This window comes from Alligator sinensis, unplaced genomic scaffold (genome assembly GCF_000455745.1).
Source record: "Alligator sinensis unplaced genomic scaffold, ASM45574v1 scaffold447_1, whole genome shotgun sequence".
Lineage (NCBI taxonomy): Eukaryota > Metazoa > Chordata > Crocodylia > Alligatoridae > Alligator > Alligator sinensis.
The window spans coordinates 1,834,903-1,852,727 of NW_005842123.1; the positions used below are offsets into that span (position 1 = coordinate 1,834,903).

Below are 17,825 nucleotides of genomic sequence, written 5' to 3' on the forward strand. Positions count from 1 at the left end.
AGCGTTTGGTACAATCAGACTCACATTTTGACTGGCCTGACAGCCCAAGCATAATTGGACCAATTTAAAATGGTATGACGTTTATTATTATTTGTCTGTGTTCATTCTGACCTCTTGTCACCTAGGCTGACTTCTCTGGTCCTACTTTTTCAAACATAGTCATGTTTTGGGGAACAGAATCCAATATTTAGCTCTTGAAATTATGGTTCTCAATGCTAAAATGCTTCTTTGGAAGGCTGAAAATGCAGCCATTTGCAACTGAATGTGTGGACCTGTAATAACTTCTCTAAATAAGTATATTGGTCAGGTTGAGGGAGAAGAGCAAACACTAAGCCAGCTTTTCTTTGGACACCAAGTTGTAAGACATAGCTGATGATGCACCTTGGAAAAAATATAACTTGCTGCTCTTGTTCTACCTTCTTATGTGCTTGGAGACTCAAATGTATACACCATGCTTATTAACTGCCCACATGGAAGAGAAAGGAATGCTGGAACAAAGCCCCAAAGCGCTGTGTGGTTGAGTCACTGAAATGAGAGAAATCATAGCAGTAATCTTAGTTTTCCCATCCACCTTTTTGTCCCCATTGTACTATCTTCACCCACATAGTCTTGTTTTCCTTTTCAGGCTGCTGTTTTTCTTGTGTTGTTGACTATATGATTTTCTGAAAACTATGACAAAAAATGTAACAAAGTGTGTAGTCAGGTTGTTAGAGCAGAGGTCTCTTGGTAAATTTAGTCCACTATCCTATCTTCAACAGTAACTAGCATCAGGTGCCTCAGAGAAAGGTGGAACAAAGCCCACAATAGACAGATGAAGGATAATGTGCTCCCAGAGGGGTTCTTCTCTTAACTCTTAATTCCTAGAGGTGACCAAGAGCCCCAAGGTATCAGATGTTGTATCTTCCCTAGAGCTTTCTTTTGGTTTTTAGTTTGTCTTTTATGATTACTTCTGAATATTGTTACTATCCATATAAGTGTTCAATTAATCCTTGAATCTTAATGAGTTCTGGGCTTCATGAACATCCTTTGCAATGAGTTTCAGTTTAATTATGCATTGTAAGGAAAATTGTTTTTTTTATCCATTTTACATTTGCTGTCATCTCTCAATGTCACTGATTTGTCTCCGTATGTATTTTGAGACGGTCTCTTTGCATACAAAACAGTGAATGGTATCAAAGTCTCCTTTTAAACAAAACTATCTTGATATCTTCTCTTAGAGAGTTTTTCAATATTATGTAACCATTATTAGGTTTTTGTAGTCTCAGTTTCTTGACTCTCCTCTAATTCTGAATTTTTATTTTTATTTTTGAGATGAGGGTGACCAGTCCTGAACTTAATATTCCAGTTTAGGAAAAATCTTTTTTTTTTTATAGTAACATTATAAAAATATCTGTGTTCTCCATTGCATTCTTTATATATTTTAATGTTATATGTTCAAGTTGACAGTAGCTTAACCTTGCTGGCATAATTTTAGACAACTCATCCTTTTTCCTGAGCTGACACAGTTAATTTAGAGTTTAGTTACATTTTCCCCTTCCACCAGTTTACTAAATATGTTACTGGTCTGTAGCACCTGAGGTCACCCCTAAAGCCTTTTTAAAAATCGAGATACAATGTTTTCTGTTCCCCAGTTAGTTGGTATAGTAGCTGGTTTTAAAGAGATATTGATTTTTTTCCCCCTCAGAAGCTCAGTTACCTCATTTTAAAGGTCATTCACAATTCTTGAGTGCATACCATCTGGACCAGGTGATTTATTTGTATGTTTAGCCTTATTTTATCTCAAGCAATGTAGTAGAACACTTTTTAGCATGTCAAATGATCTCTCTCTCTTATATGTTTACCTTGCTTGGCGCTAGTTACCAGTTTTAAACACACAAGAAAATATAAACACAATCATATTTGAAATGAAACTTACTGAGCTCTATAGCTCCTGTGATATTTGACAACTAAATCTGTTCAGGAAGTAGTTTTGTATATGTGAAGTACACATGATTAAATGGGTTAGAAATATACTGGGTCAGTTTGTGTGCGTGTGTGTGCGCGCTCCACATGTGCGCGCATGCACACACCCACTACATGCATATAATAGGTGTGTGTGTGTGTGTAGCTTGTTTGTAATATTTTTTAATTTGGAACTATTCTTGCATCATCATTGAGAGTCTCCACCTTCCAGTTCTCTCCCTCCAAAAGAAAAACACTTTTGAAATACTAAATTAATATGCTAATGTATAGGAGGACACTTCTTTAAAAAATGCATCTCAATTTCAGCTTTTTTGGGACTTGTTTTTAAATGTTATGTATCCTTATCTAGTCCTTTTAAAATGTGAAGTTCATATAAATTAAAAAATGTGGCAAAGCAATACAATTCTTAAATTTAAAATTCTGGAATTAATAAAATATCTATTGTTTGCCTTTGGTATGGTAGTTAAAAGTGGGAAGTAGACAAATAATGCTATATTCTGAATATCTTTATCCTCAAAATATTACCTTTTTTCTGCCTTTCAATCAGAAGACTTCAGTACTTTAATTATAAAAATTTAGCTTTACAGCACACTTTTGTTTTCAGCAAGTATTATATATGTGGATGAATTGGGCACTGAGGAGATAAGTGACTTAGCCCAAATAGCAGAGCAAGTCAGTACCAAGACCTGGGTCTCCAAATACCATGCTTGTAGTCTTGTAACAACTAAACTCATAATTATTTTCTCCAGCAGAATATGGAATGGAAATGTTCTCAGCCAGGAGGATGATGTAGAATCTTTCCAATAAGAATTTTAACAACTGTGTATCTTTTGATGTTTTCAACACTTGTTGTGATATTATCATGGTATATAGTGATGTTTTTATTAGCTTCGTGGGATAGAACTCTTCCAAAAGGTGTAAGACCATCAACACACTAAGGAACATTGTGTAAAGAGCACAACCTGCTTTCAATTCCTTTTCACCAAAGTATTAATTGGGAATTAAGAATTTTTTTATTATATAGTCAAAGTCAGCATAAAGAAGAGGAATTTTTTTAAACATCAAGAATTTAAAGCATAATTGTTGTTGAGCATATAGAGGTAATAATAAATGAGTAGTAATGACTCCAATGGCTCCTGGCTTTGGTATACTGAGCCTTTGTGCATTAAAGGAAAGATGGGTGTGTCTATGTGACCTTGTTTGATGCAAATGTTTCTTTGATATGCTCAGACTTTGATTCATTCAAGCATCTTTTGAGAGAGATTCTTAACCTCTGAGAGATGACTGAAAAAGGCCGCTTTGTAAGGTTTTCATACTTGCTATATTTTTCTAATAAGGCTTTGGGGCTGCTTACAGGGTTATTTACTTTGTGGCCTTTGCAAATAACACGTTTGATTAACCAATTTTTATTTCATGGTTTCTTTTCTATGTGCTAACTTGAATGACTGGTTCTGAATGGCTGTATTGGGTTAATTGCTGTCAGCATGTCTTAAAAAAGGGAGAATTGATCTTGGAGTTGACTCCTAGTCATGGACAGTGGCTAGACTACAAGGTAACCAAGGCAGTGAAGTTTGTGTTCTTCTTCCCCAAAGGTTGTTGTGAGGAAATTTAAGTTCCAGTATAACTAGGGTTTAAATTACACTTTGATTCTTGGGGGGGGCAAAAAGAATTGGGCTGCCCATCACAATACCCTTATAAAATCAGAACACCACCTCCCCCCCACTTACGATTTTCAAGTCTTTTGGGGGGGGGGGGGAGAATCTCATTTTTTATAGGGGTGGGGCTCAGCCCCCCCCCCTGCTCCCTTGTAATTCTAACCCTGAGTGTAACCATGAAGCGGTCTGAAGAACTGGCCTGGTAATAGGCTCAGTTGCCTAATGGTTCACCAGGCTGGTGACATGATACCGTTTGACCAAGTTCTTATTGGCTTAGGCACTCTGAAGATGTGACATTTTCTAGCAGCTCTGAAAGCTGTTTTTCCTATTAAATATATCATTTTTTGAAATATTTGGTTGTATTACAGTTATAGAAATCTACCTTGTGAAAAAAGGTTTTGTATGGAAATACTGTGCTTGACCAGAAAATTGATCAGAATTTAGGTATGAAGGATGAATATGAGGCAATCATGCTCTTGTTGCAAACAAAACAAAACAAAACAAAACAAAACAAAACAAAACAAAACAAAACAACAGCATCCTGGGTTGTATTAACAGAACTGTAACTTGTAAATCAAGGAAAACTACTTTTTCTGCCCTATTTGGCATTGGTTGGGCCTCACCTGCAGTACTGTATACAGTTTTGGGCCCCGCACTTCAAGAAAGATGTGGTTGGAAAGAGTCCAGCGGAGAGTGATAAAAAATGATCCTAGGAAGCATGACTTATGAGTAAAGGCTGAAAGAACTAGGATTATTTAGTCTGGAGAAGAGAAAATTGAGGTGGGGGGATTTGATAACAGTCTTAAAAGACCTGAAAGACTATGTAAAGAGGTTGGTAGCCATTTCTCTGTGGATGTACAGGACAGGACTAGGAGCCATGACCTCAAATTGTGGCAGAGGACATTTAGGGAGATTAGGAAGAACTTTCTGACTGAGGGTGGAACAGGCTTTCTAGAGAAGTTGGGGAATCTCCATTTCTGGAAATGTCAAGAGCAAGTTAGATAGAACCTTAGTTGGGATGGTTTAGTCAGAGATGATCCTGCCTTGATCTGGGCTGGATGACTTCATGAGGTCCCTTTCAGCCCTATTTTCCTGTTATGCCCATTTTTTCTCCTTCAAAGATCATCTTGAAATATTACTCTGAAAATTTGTAATCCAAACTTTGTACTATTGTCTTAGAAATGATGCAAATGACAAATTGACTAGAAACTTAACTGTAAAAAGTGATTACTCTTTTTTCATTTGCAAGCTGATAATAAAGTGATCATCAATCATAATTCATAATTCTTAAATTTAGCAATTTAATAACCTAAAGTATTCTTAGCAGCCAAAGCAAGACAATTAATTGTTCATATGTTTTCTTTTTCAAAAATATTAAAACAAGAATGGAAATATTTATATAGGCTAGGGACAGACATTACACATAAGCCAGTTTAAGTGATCAGAAACTGGTTTAAACCTATAACAGAACAGATGTTCAGTTCACATAAAACAGTTTGAAAATGGCTGAAACCGGTTTGAGATAAACCTGGTTGAATGTAGTATCAGAATTAACTCAGTTGGGTCAAACCGGTTTATGCAATATCTAGCCCAGGCCCCTTGCTGGTTTAAGTTAAACCAGACTCCCCCAGTATCCCGGCATGCTCTCTGGGCTGGGCGGGGCTCTGTGCTCCACAGCAGCGTTGGCCCCTCCCCTCTGCTTCCTGGCTGCAGCTCAACCTTTTGATCTCACCATAGCCAGCATGCAGCTTTGGTGTGTGCTGTGGGAGACCGATTCCTTCCTTGGAAAAGCTATTTAAGAAGAGCTTGAACTAATGGAGAGAGGCTTTGTTTTCTGATGGGGTGACAAACACTATTATCAATTCCCTGCTCAGCTGCCCAATGGGGGAGGGGATCCCTAACAAGTGTCCTGCTGGAGCCTGGCCATGCCCCCCCTCAGCTTAGCAGTGTGGAAGGGAAGGGAGGGCTGCTTTAGCACTCCCCTGCTTGTAGCCTGAGCCACTGCAGGCATGTACCTACATTTCTGGGATGTCTGTCTGGTTACAAACTAGTTTAGCCTAGCCAGGTTAGACTAGCCTGCAAAGATTGAATCAATTCAGGCTCAGGCTTTTTGAGTGTCTGTCCCTAGCCATAAGACAACTTATTTATGAAAAGTAATGTAAATATTATTATATGGTTTCAGTATGCTGAGCATAACCATTGTGGTGACACAGTGAAGAGCTTTACTAACATTGATTTGTTTCTTCTCTTTTAATTCGGCTTTTGTTTTCTCCTTCAAGGAGTACCCTCCCAACATCCCCCCCCCCCCAAATTGTAAATTAATGCCCTAGTAAATATTTGTAGCATTCTTTTTTGCCACAATGTAGTAACTGTTTAATATTCTTTGTATTTAATTTAATTTAGTAACAAATATTTGATGAAAAGACAACTAATTTTGCTTATATGTTCAGTAGTTTAAAGAATGTTATTGTGATTTAAAAAAAAAAAATCCTCTGCTGTTTAGCTTAGTTGTGAGTTTTTCCTTTTTTTTAGCAGAGGGAGAGTCTCAGTGATTTCTCATGCTGCTAAAATGTATAGGGACACTGATGATGTGGTTGATAAAATGATGATATAAACTGTAGCTTTTCATTGAATTGATCCTTTTTTGAGATTTAAAAAAAAGATAGGAATTCAAGGTCATAGGCATTGTATGCATTTCCAAGGGAATTCTTGTCATGGAGCTAAAATCATGTTTCACCTGCAGTCTTGATCTTCATTAGCTGATAGGAGGGATTTGCAGCATTGGCAATAAGTTCTGCTGGTTGCTGGCTGCTTGCCAAACCAAGGCTGCTCTTTAAGATAGCAGGTGTCTCTCTCTCTCTCTCTCTCTCTCTCTCTCTCTCTCTCTCTCTCTCTCTCTCTCTCTCTCTCTCTCTCTCTCTCTCTCTCTCGCTTTACTCGCATGGTCTTTGCAAGGAAAAATGTACTGTAGGCTTTTATGTCAAGTTAGAAAAGACAAACTATTCCTTCTCTTTTCTGATATGATTGCATGTTTGTAATTTTGTAGCATGTGATGTCACGAGGGTGTTGGCTTTTAGGAATTTTGCAGTTGAGAGGGAAGCAGTGGCAGTCTGTATGCAGTCAGAATTTTAAGACCTTTCGATATGCATTCAGTTTCTCTTCAGTTAGGTCCTGAACAAGTGTACAGATGGATGTTTGTACTTAATTCTTTAGTAAAGGCTTAGCATATGGAACATGAAACCAATTTAAGTGGATACAGTATATGAAAGCAATGTCAAGTCCGTTTGGTTTTTCAAACTCTGTTCCTCTGCCAGGATATCCATTCTATCAGGTATCTTACAGGTATGTGCATGTTTTAAGTTTTCATTCTGTTAATGTGTTTAGTTATGTAAAACCGTACAGCAGTGCCTATTTTTGTATTGACAATTATCATTTGCTTTGTTGTCTGAAAATGTACGAACTTAAAGAATGAGGAAGTGAAATATTAAAAACATTTTGAAGGGTTTTGAGTGTGACTGAACTGTTATCATGTTAAGCTGTTTTCATTTTAAGCAAGGATGTTATATGAATGGTAGTCAAGGTTTTGTTTGAAATCTAGGGAGGACAAAAAATGTTTCAAGAGCACTGCAGCTTGGAACAATGAAGTTGTAACCATAGATTTTTTTTTCTAAATGGTTCATGCCTTTCAGTCATCTACTGGTGAGAGATGTTTCTTACCTCATTGAAAATTATGACTTCTCACATAGATTTCTAGTAAATATTGATCACATGAAATGTTTTTGGTGTGAAGCGCGTGCTGAATATTTGGAATTTATTCACAATTGTGGCTATGCTTACAAAACAGAAGAGCCTATAGAAAAAAATTGCATATGTGAAATGGTCGTGAATAGGCTTTAGTAGTTATCTTTTGCATCCAACTGTTTTTTTACCAAAAGTCTTGTAAAATGGTTTAATACTGAAAGGACTGAAGTTTAAAAGGATGTTAAGTCACTCTTAGTACTGTCAAAAGGCTGCAATATGCTGTATAACAATTGAAGTAAATGTGTTACTTCTTAGTCTTCAGTGGCTAAAAGAGCTCAGGTTTCTGGCACACCTTAGGGAAGGAATGTAATCTTTGTGTCTAAGTCAGAACTCCCTACCTCTTTATGGTGCAAGAATGACAAAAGGAGTGAAAACCTGAGTTGAACTGGGAGGCTCTGTGCTATTATTCATCTTTTAGTAATGTGTTTGAAGAATGGTGTAGGAGAGTAAGGTAATTATTAACTTGCTCATGCCCAGAAAATTTACCCAGCAAAGATTTATCTATAAAATATGATTGCACGTGATGGTATCAGTGTTTCATAAAGAGTAATGATAAACATAATTCATAAGTACAAGATTAGTTCATGTGCAATTTTATATGTTGAAGAAATTAAGTTTAAACACTTTCCTATGCGATTTTAAAAAATGGTTCCAGTGTGTCTTGTATATTTTGCCCTTTTCTCCTGCCTCATCAGAAAATCCCTCTGTAGCACTTAACATCTACCATGGCTAAAGGTGCCACAAGGACAGAACATTAGAACTACTGCTTCCTCAGCCTGACAAAGGGTGTTTGCACCCAAAAACTTGCTAAGAAGAATTTTTCCAACTAGTTGAGTTGGTCTAATAAAAGATATCAGATTTACCCAAAGAACCTTGATTACTAGAATCGAACACTTACAAGGCTCACTGGTGGTGGGAAGTTACTTCCACTGCCCAGATTTAGCAGAAGCTATCAAGCTTTCTCTTTGGTTCTAACCTTTTCTTGCTACATGCATGGAAAATCTGGTAATTAAGGGAGATAGAAATTTAACAGACAACAGTTAATGGAGAGTCTTTTGTTTTTTCCCCAGAGTACAGCCTATGCACTCATCCTTGTCATAATTCTGTTGAGCAAATTTATCAGTTCCTGTTGATTGGAATGACTGATTCACCCAATATCTAGTATAAACTGTAAGGGTGATAGTGATTGTGATGAATGTGCCGCTGATCAATTTTCAACGCTATAACTAGTGACAGTGAGAAAAAGGAGACTGAGTCACTGGATTTCATTCCCCTTTTCATGAACCTTTGACTTTTCACTCCTAATACCTTACCCCTTGTAATATATTTCCTCTGTATTTGAATTCAGATGCTGTTTTGTAAGTTTGATTCCTTATGTAAAGGTTACTGTTGTACATAATAAAAACACCTTTAAAGAGGTCCATTAAATTGTATTTGCATGTGTTTTAACACCAATTCAGCTCCACAATTCACTACATCTTTTGCAACTTGCAACCAAGTTTTTCTTGGAACACTCACAAGAAGGGCTTCTTACAAATACACAGACATTGTCAATCTTTTTAATAGCTAGGGCTGTCAAGTTGATTGTGCATATGTGTGGAGGCATGTGTGTGCATTTAGGAGACCATCTACGTGTCAGCTCTCTTGTTTCAAGGTAGTGAGTTTAAAACTGTCAATTCCCTTTCCAAGGAACGATGTAGATTAGCTTTGGCTGTGTAGTTGGATTCCAGTTATGCTGTTATATTTAGGTTTCTTACCACTCATGCCCTGACTATCTGGGCACCTTCCAGATTGGCCAAATATGACCAGTACTTATTAAATGTGGCTCATATTCTTCCCTGAGGAAACCTGTGTGTGTGTAGTATGGTTTGATTCTTGGTTTTATATTCTGAATGTTTTAATAAAAATGACTACATTGTTCCATGTGCTTAGGTTTGTAATGGTTCAATCAAATGAGTATGCCTTGGATTTAGAATAGAAGATGATGAGATTTGTGACATTTTCTGTAGTTTGTCCCATGATTTTGGATTGTCCCTTAAAAAAAAGTTTTTGTTGTTGTTTTGCTTTGCTTTTTCTCTTCACAAAGATGACCTTCATCCTTCTGGTAGCAGTTTCATTGTCCCTGAAGAGCAGACTTGTCAGTCACTGAACTCACCTCAGAGTTGTGCAGTCTCTTAGGTGCCAAAGATACATTAATGATTCTAGACCAGGGGTGGGCAATTATTTGGGCCTATGGGCCACATAGGCAGTTTTGGAGAGCTATTTCAGGCGGGTCAGCACCCCCCTCCCCATAACAGATCACCAAACCTGGAGACCGTGGGCCCTGTGGCTCCTCCCTGCCCTTGGGCCCCCCCCCTGCCACTGCTGCTGATGCCAGTGGGCAGTAGGAGCTGAGCACAGGGCCCTGGCCCACCCCATACCCGCGCCAGACTCGCCCTGGCCAGAAGGGATCAGCTTCGGATCAGCTGGGACCTGCACTCACAGCCCTGGCCTTGGCCTGCCCTGCAACTGCTCTGGACCCCACCCACCCACAATGGGCAGTTGTGGCTGGGCAGAAGCTGCTGCTGGGTGCGGGGGAAAAGCAGCCTCCCCCCTCACCGCTGGCGGGCCCGACTTGCTGTGGCTGTTTGGAGCTCATACCTGGGCTCCCCAGCAGCTCCCTTCCACTGCCACCACTGTCCCACTGGGGAGCCTGGATGTGGTGCTGGTGGCAGTGGTGATGGTGGCAGAGAGGAACCACAGGGCAGCCTAGGCGTGGGCTGCAGGCAGCCACAGCAAGAACAGTCTGGCAGAGGTGAGGGCGATCAACCGCTTTTCCTCCATGCCTGGCAGCAGCTTCTGCCTGGGCGCTGCCACTTATCGTGGGTGGGATGGTCCAGAGCGGGCTAAGGGCAGACTGGGGTTGGGGCTGTGCATGCAGTTCCTGGCTGATCCAGAGCTGGTGCACTCCTGCCAGGACAGGTCCAGATCTGGTGTGGGGCGGGACAAGGTCAGGGCTGTGCACATGAGTCCCCACCAGTCTCCATAGGGCTGGGGTCAAGGCTGGGGCTGGTGGCAGCAACTGGAAGGAGCCGCCCTAGTCCCACTGTGTGGCTGGAAGTAGCCATGGGCCAGATGACGCCTGAGCCAGGTGGGACTGAGGGACCTGCTTTGGGCTGATCAGAGTCCCTCCACGGGTCAGATCCAGCCTATGGGCCATATTTTGCCAACCCCTGGTCTAGATCATTGACTACCAGAATTGGGGCAGATTTCTGACCAGCTAGCTGTAAATGGTAACTTTGTGTTGCTCAGGAGTTCGGCTTTAACTCTTGAACCACACTGCAATTTACAGAATCTTTATAGAGCAGAGTAAAAGGCATTTGGGTGATGAATGTTGAGATGAATTACAAATTCCTTATGGTTCAAGTTGTGTTTTAGGAGCCCAACTAGAGGATTCATTACACTTGGCACATCAAGAAAAGGGAATCTTTTCTCCACGGAATCTATGGTCTGTGAAATACTGATATATATATTTTCAATTTCTGAATGCTAAACAGGATCTCATTTAGAATGCTAGCAGTTTATAGTCCCAGTATTTGAGAAGTAGCCTTAAACCACTTATTTAATTTTAGTTTTTAGGGACAAATTTGTTATCGTGTACTAGCTATTTAAGACCACATGGAGCTGTCAGAATATACTGGCCAATTGAGCTTGGGGTTTCTGAAGCTGTTTTAACACTTTAGTAATGCAAAGCTGCTGGGGTGTCCACCCAGATCCCAAATGCAAACCTGGGTTTTTGTCTTTTTGTTTTCTTAGTGACTAGATTTGGTACATTGCGTAGTAATTGAAAACATTTATTGATTACCTTTGGTTGTTTGATTTTCCTGGTCATAATTCAGGGAAACTCGAGAACAAAACTTTTTCCTTCTCAGAAACTCAAAAAAAAAATTGTGCTTTTTTGACTGTCATTGTTCATTTCCCTCAGTTGGATGAAGACCACAGACTGCCTGTAGCAGAGAAGCCAGTGACCTCCCATTTGTTACAAACTACTTTAGGGAAAATAGTGTATTTTTTGCCCTCAGGAGGTACTTAAGAGGACAAGCTTGGACCAACCATGTTGGCTGTGAGAATCTAATGACCTTAGTACCATTGAAAATAAATGATGATAAACTGCTCTTTTTCAAAATTGTTTTCTTGTTTTCCTGAGAGAGATCTTATTTGTCAGCCTTAGAAAAGGTTGAACTTTTAGTTTAGAAGAGTAGTGCAAATCACTTTCAGATATTGCTTTTGCTTCAGATTTTGTTGAGATTTAACTACAGTAATGTTATTAAAGAAAACAACTTTGGTGCTTAATTTCTTGAAGAGCCTATTTCAAATTAATCTTAAATTATCAATTAAAGATTAATGCATATATTGTCGGAAAATTTATGTACTAGATGGGCTAGAGCTGTAATTCTAGGAAAATGCACTACTTATATTTTTCATACATAGCAAAAGAGGGCTTGAATTCTTTCTGGAAGTGTCAAATTCAGCTCAGCCTTGGCTTCAGTATCTGTGCCTCCATAATATTAATGAATATTTGTTAACAAAAAAAGACCTGTTGCAGTCATAATATTATTATGGTATAATCATAGTATCATAATAGCACTGATAATCATAGCATATTCTGAATTTGAGGTATTACTTGCCAAGACCCTGGGCTAGCAACAATGACAAGAAGGCAAGGCCATATTCTATCCAAATGGCCAAGAGTCCTGAGCTCTTCTCAGGGATCAAATCCAGAGCATGATAACATTTCTTGGCTTATCAGGGATGCTTTATTCTTTCATTTAACTAAGCCCAAAGTGCTATCAGACATTTATTGGACTCAGAATCCCACCTCTAGTCAAGGTTGCCTCGTGCCAGCTTTAAAGGAAAGGAGTATTGCCTGTCTCAGGATTCCTTTGGGGCCAGAAGTGTTAAGCACTACTACTAATTTGTCTGACCTTAGTGGTAGGGTTACCACATGTCCAGGTTTTCCCAGACATGTCTGTTTATGGGTTCTCCCATCTCCATTCAGGCAGTTTTTTAAAATATCAACAAATGTCTGGGATTTTGCTCTGCCTTTGCTCAGCATTGAAGTTTTCCCTGGAGCTTCCTGGCTTGTGCTTGGGTCTGGGGCGGTGGGGGGGGGTAGGATGATTGGAGTCTGGGGCATCATGTACTCTGCATGCAGCCCTAGCAGCTGCAGGCAGGTAAGGCCAGAGCTTGGGGAGTGTGTGCATGTGGTGTGTGAGGGGATGGGTGTGTGAGGGAGGTAGAAGCTTGCTGGCATTGGGGCTGCAGGAGGGCAGGGAGGCTGGGGAGGTGTCTGCCCCTCCAATGGGGGAAGGGGGTAGAGGAGGTCCTTTGGGGGCAGCAGGGAGTGATGTGGGCAGCAGGGCTGGGGGGGAGCAAGGGGCTGTGGGTCAGGAGTGAAGGGCACTGTCAGGGCTGGGGGCGGGGGAGGGCTGTGGCAGGGACAGGGCATAGTTATATCACTGTCCCCCCACAATCATAGTACCTCCCCCTGACAGGTGTCCTCTGTTTTGAAACGGGAAATATGGTAACCCTACTTAGTGGAAAATGATGGCTGCCTCAGGAGAAGGGGCTCTAAGGTTTTAATTCTGTGAATCAGTTTTGTCCATGCTGTTTTTTAAACGGCAAAGACATAGGCCATATCCTGCCTTATCATCATGTCAAATAAGCAACCCATTTGTAAGAGAGTGACAAACTGGTAACATGGAGTTGATAACTACAAATGGAAAAGGGAGAAGAATCAATATCAGAGTACATATTTGAAAGAGATTTGTTTTTTCCTGCTCCTGTTCCTTTGAAGGTGGGTCCCCCACCTTGTTTGCCTAGCTCAAGGTCTAGAAATAAATTCTGACTTAACCAATAGCAGACTCCCTCAATGAAGGAAGGTTGCCATTTAGCTTCTTTGTCTTTGTTGGAGGTATAGCTGATGTCTTTGTCACAATTCATATTCTAGCCTGGTTGTGAGGGGCCAATATTCTTACTTGGAATGAAAGAAGTACTGCACTTCATGGTGGACTCTGACAAGCTCGATGTGGATTAAAGAGTGTATAAAACAATCAGTTTAGCCAAATGGCAGTTGCCAACTATAACGGTGTTTCTCAACCTGTGGGTTGTGACACAAAAATGGGTCTTAAGAGTATACGAAAGGATTGTGAACAAATTTAAAAAATTGATCAACAGACTTTAAAAATAGATTCACCTTTAAAGGAGCTAAACGTGGGAAACCGTGGCTTTTCCCTTGCAGGCTGGCACAGTTCCAGCCTGCAAGGGGCTGCTTGGGGCTTCCCTTGCCCCACATATTGCAGGGCCTTGGGGTAGAGGGCAGTGGGTTGGGAGTGAGGGGCACTGGGTCAGGATTGGCCATCAAGGTTTACAAACAGGGCCTAGTACAAACGAAGTTGAACTATAAGACAATGGAAAAAAGTAACTAAAAGATACCTTCTCATTTTGTAACACTGAAATTCACCATTGTGCTTCACTAATGTAGTTATTCATGATTTTTTAGAACTGAGAGCAAGCGAGAGAGAGATAAAGAGATTAGTTTCGTTTTCCAGTATTGATAATCAGTTTTCTGGTTTCACTAGCAATCAATAATACATGTTTGACAATGAGACAAGGGGATAAAATATCCCACTTGCCAAAGTAATATAATAATAAATAACAGTTTTGTAACACTTTTTGTATCTTTGAGCAGTTTAATTCAGTCTTTTGGCTAAGGTGCAACATTTTCCTGTGGCCCTAATCCGACCAGTGGAACCATATCTTCCAGCCTCGGGGCTCAACACAGGTGTGGAAATTTGGTAGCAGGAGACTGGTGGCAGTGCTAGTTGCCATAGCTCCCAGAGCTGCAGCAATTAATATTACCACTGCTTGTCCCACCATCAAATATCCAGACTCTTGGGGAGTCCTGTGGGCCCAATGAGTTGGGCACCATTGCTTTATAGTATAGTTAGCACTATACCTTATTGAGATGCAGCTTTTTTTTCAGTGCTTCATTTGAAATCTTGTTTCCAAATCTGGTAGTTGCAGAATGTGTGAAATTGTACGTTTATGTACATCTCAACTATTTTTCCTCTTAATAAAGTGACCAGGAGTTGAGATGCACATAAGCATTGTTGTACAGGATACATAAACCTACACAACAAAGAACATTTGTGTGGAATTAGTAGTAGTTTTATGTTATTAAGTCCTACAAAACAATGTATTTATTTTAAAATGCCAAAAATGGATTCTTGTGCTTTTAAGTACATAAATATTTTTAGATGAGAGTGAGCTAAAACTTTTCCAGGTATTCCCTTTTTCTTGCTCTGCTTTAGGGGCTCTAGTGAAGAAAGCTATTATAGATTTAACTAGGTACTTTATTATTTCTGAAAAGGAATATGTGAATGTGTGATTTAATGAGAGGGGAAACGGGAAGTTAAGCAAGATGGCTTTGTATACTTTAATACTAAAGCTTTTTGCATGTAGGCTGTTTTTTATTAAAATAGTTTTTAAATTTGATAAAATTTCTTCATTGGCAAATAAAAAGATTGTTTTTAAGCAAAGAACCCCTCTTTCTGTTTTGTCCCACAATTAGAGTTTTAGTGCTTACTTTGCTTTGATAGAACATATCTATTAAAAAGCCTCATATAATAAAAATAACAAGCAATATTGAAGTTGAAAACACAGTTGAACCATTTTTGCTTGCAGTGTTTACACTTTTAAAAACAGATTGTTCTCTGCAATCCCAAAATAATGGGGGGAAAAAGATATAGCAGATTTCAAAAGTAGACTGCCTGAAATTTGTCATGGTAAATCAAACACAGTCAGTGTAACTGAGAGATGTTGATTAAAGCATGGCCTAATGTGACTGTTCTTGTAGCAACGTTATCAATTGCTTACCTTGGAAAAAGTAGAATCAGGCAAGAATATTTTTTTTAAATATTGTGGTAAATCCCCTCTACCTCTCCCCCTTCTACCTCTCCCTCTGTTTAATAAGGTTAAGCAGGGTGTCTACTTCTGTTCTTCATTTTTCCTACCATCATCACAGAGAAGTAAGGCTGGAAGGGACCTCAAGAGATCATCCCACCTGCTATGTGATGCATCTTAACTAGAAACGAAGAGTGCACAAACACTATTTGAGCAGCTTGGAGCTGCAGCATGCTGGCCTAGAAGAGAAAAGGAGCTGGGTGGCACAGCAGCAGCACTGCCAACTCTCTAAAGCTAAAAATAGCCTGGGCAGGGCTATTTTTAGGACCCTAGTTAGGTTGATCTAAGTGTAATGTCTGCATACACCCTATATGTTGAGTTTTTCAAAATTTCCAGATTAATTCTATGACTGTATGCCCCCAAAAGAGAAGGAACTATATTACAAGTATCACTGTAAAGTGTTGCATGCTTAATGGCAGTTTACATAAAGAAAACATTCCCTGCTAATACATTCCACAGGTTAAAGCTGGGTTGGGCAGTTATTTGGGTTGGAGGGCCACTTAAGGAGTCTTGGTGAGCTGTTGTGGGTCGAGAAGGGTGGTGCTGACCTGGCATGGTGTGGGGCAGGGTGGATGGGATGTGACCATGAGTTTGTCTGCCCACCTGTCCTGCTCCCAGACACTGCTTCCTACCTGCCTCCATCTCATCCATCCAGCTGAGCACACCCTGTCTTTAGGGGTCATGGTCTCCATAGAGACCCTACCTGCCCACCTGCTGTGTCTGATGCCTCTAACAGTGGGTGTGGGGTGGATGGGCCAGGGTGCCTGGGCAGCAGAGCTGGATCTGCTGCCAGCAGCAGAGATGCTGGCAGCATCAGCTGGGCAGAGTGAGCTGACACCATGGGGACAGCTGGGAAGCTGTGTCTGGCTTCTGTACCACCCTGCCCTGCTGCACACTGTGGCCCAGGCTACCTCCCATGCCTGGGCTGGGCAGGACTGAGGGATCTGCTGTGGACTGGATAAAATGCCTTGACAGGCTCAATCTGGCCACCGGGCTATATTTTGCCCACCTCTAGGTTAAAGGAAACTGAAAAGTAGTGTAACTTGTACAGCATTTGGTTCATGACCTTGAAAAATCTATGGTCTGGAAACTAATCGCATCTGATCAGGTTAAACAAAATTAGAAGTATGAAGCTTGCATGGAAATCATTTGCAGCTTGCCCTTTAATAATATTGCAAATTAAAAAGTACAACCTTAAATCAAAGTTCATATTGAAATTCAGATATGAGAATATTTTAAAATGTCATAAAATATTGTATTTTAACATCAATTGATAATAGGGAGATTCTGACAGATGCTATGATGTGTGTTAAATTTGTAGCAATATTAACTAACCATTGACATGATGAATTATTTAAATTGATTTGTGATTTTTATATTTAGTGCCTCTCATTCTTTACGTTTCATTTATTTTGACCACCGTGAGATTGATTGCTGAAATTTAGTTATTTGTGACAGGTCCTATATTTCAGGTGAGGAATGTTTCTAAATGAAAAATATTTGTGATGGGCATTCATATGGAGAAACCAAGCCTAACTTTGAGCATTTTTAGTTGAAATTTCACATTATCTGTTTTGGTATATCAAAGTTCTTGATATCACTTTAAATTCATTCTTCCACTTCCTTGCACTCTGCCGTTGGAGGTAATCCTGAACTAAAATCTGTGCATGAAACAAAGTCCATTTTTCTGTAATATACAGTTTGATCGAATGATTGCAAGTACAGGTAGCACAGGTGTTATTTTGTTGCTAGTGTACTGGCGATTGTCGCAAGGTTTTTAGCAGCTTTTTATTTTTTGTTTAAGGTGTCATCTGCTCAGAACTTCAAATGGGAAATAGTAAATTCTTTACTGAAGGCATACTGTTACGCTGGAGGAGATTTTAATTACAGAGAATTATGACCTTAGAGAATATGTGGGAGGAGAAGGTAATAATCTTAACTAGTCTTTTTCCTCCAACATGTCAGTATGGACCATGGCTTGCCTCTTGTAGCTAGCAGCAAGAAACATAAATCGGAGGGAACAAAAGACCGGCAGAGATTCCTTCCCATTCCCACTTTCACACTATCCTCCCTCCCACCCACACCTCCCTGTATCTCTCCTTACTTTTCTTGCTGGTTCTTATTAAGTATTAGTGACAATATCACACTCCTCCCTCCTTTCAGTAAGGTGGCTTCTCCACTCCAAAAGTGAGCCAGAAGACATGGAAACTAGTGGGCAAATGAGGGGCACAAATGCAAAAGTACATGCTTGTGGACCTTTATTTCAGCCCAAATATTGATTTTTTTCCCACTAAATTTCAACCAGAATTCTGAATTGTTGGTCAAATTTTGTCTTCTTTCTATCCAGTGTTACGTCTGACATTGCATGGATATCGCAGTCAGTGTAATTTCATTATGGAAAAA

The 17,825-nt window shown here is 39.9% G+C and overlaps 1 protein-coding gene across 1 annotated transcript in view; it reads left to right on the forward strand.

Annotated features, from left to right (window-relative positions):
- Nucleotides 1-6,560: 6,560 nt before the first annotated feature.
- PLEKHA7 (pleckstrin homology domain containing A7) overlaps nt 6,561-17,825 on the forward strand; it is a 194,695-nt gene continuing 183,430 nt past the window's right edge. Inside the window, exon 1 of the mRNA XM_025205641.1 lies at nt 6,561-6,959. Coding sequence (XP_025061426.1) covers nt 6,880-6,959 — 80 coding nt within the window. The 5' untranslated portion in view covers nt 6,561-6,879. The remainder of the gene's footprint in view (nt 6,960-17,825) is intronic.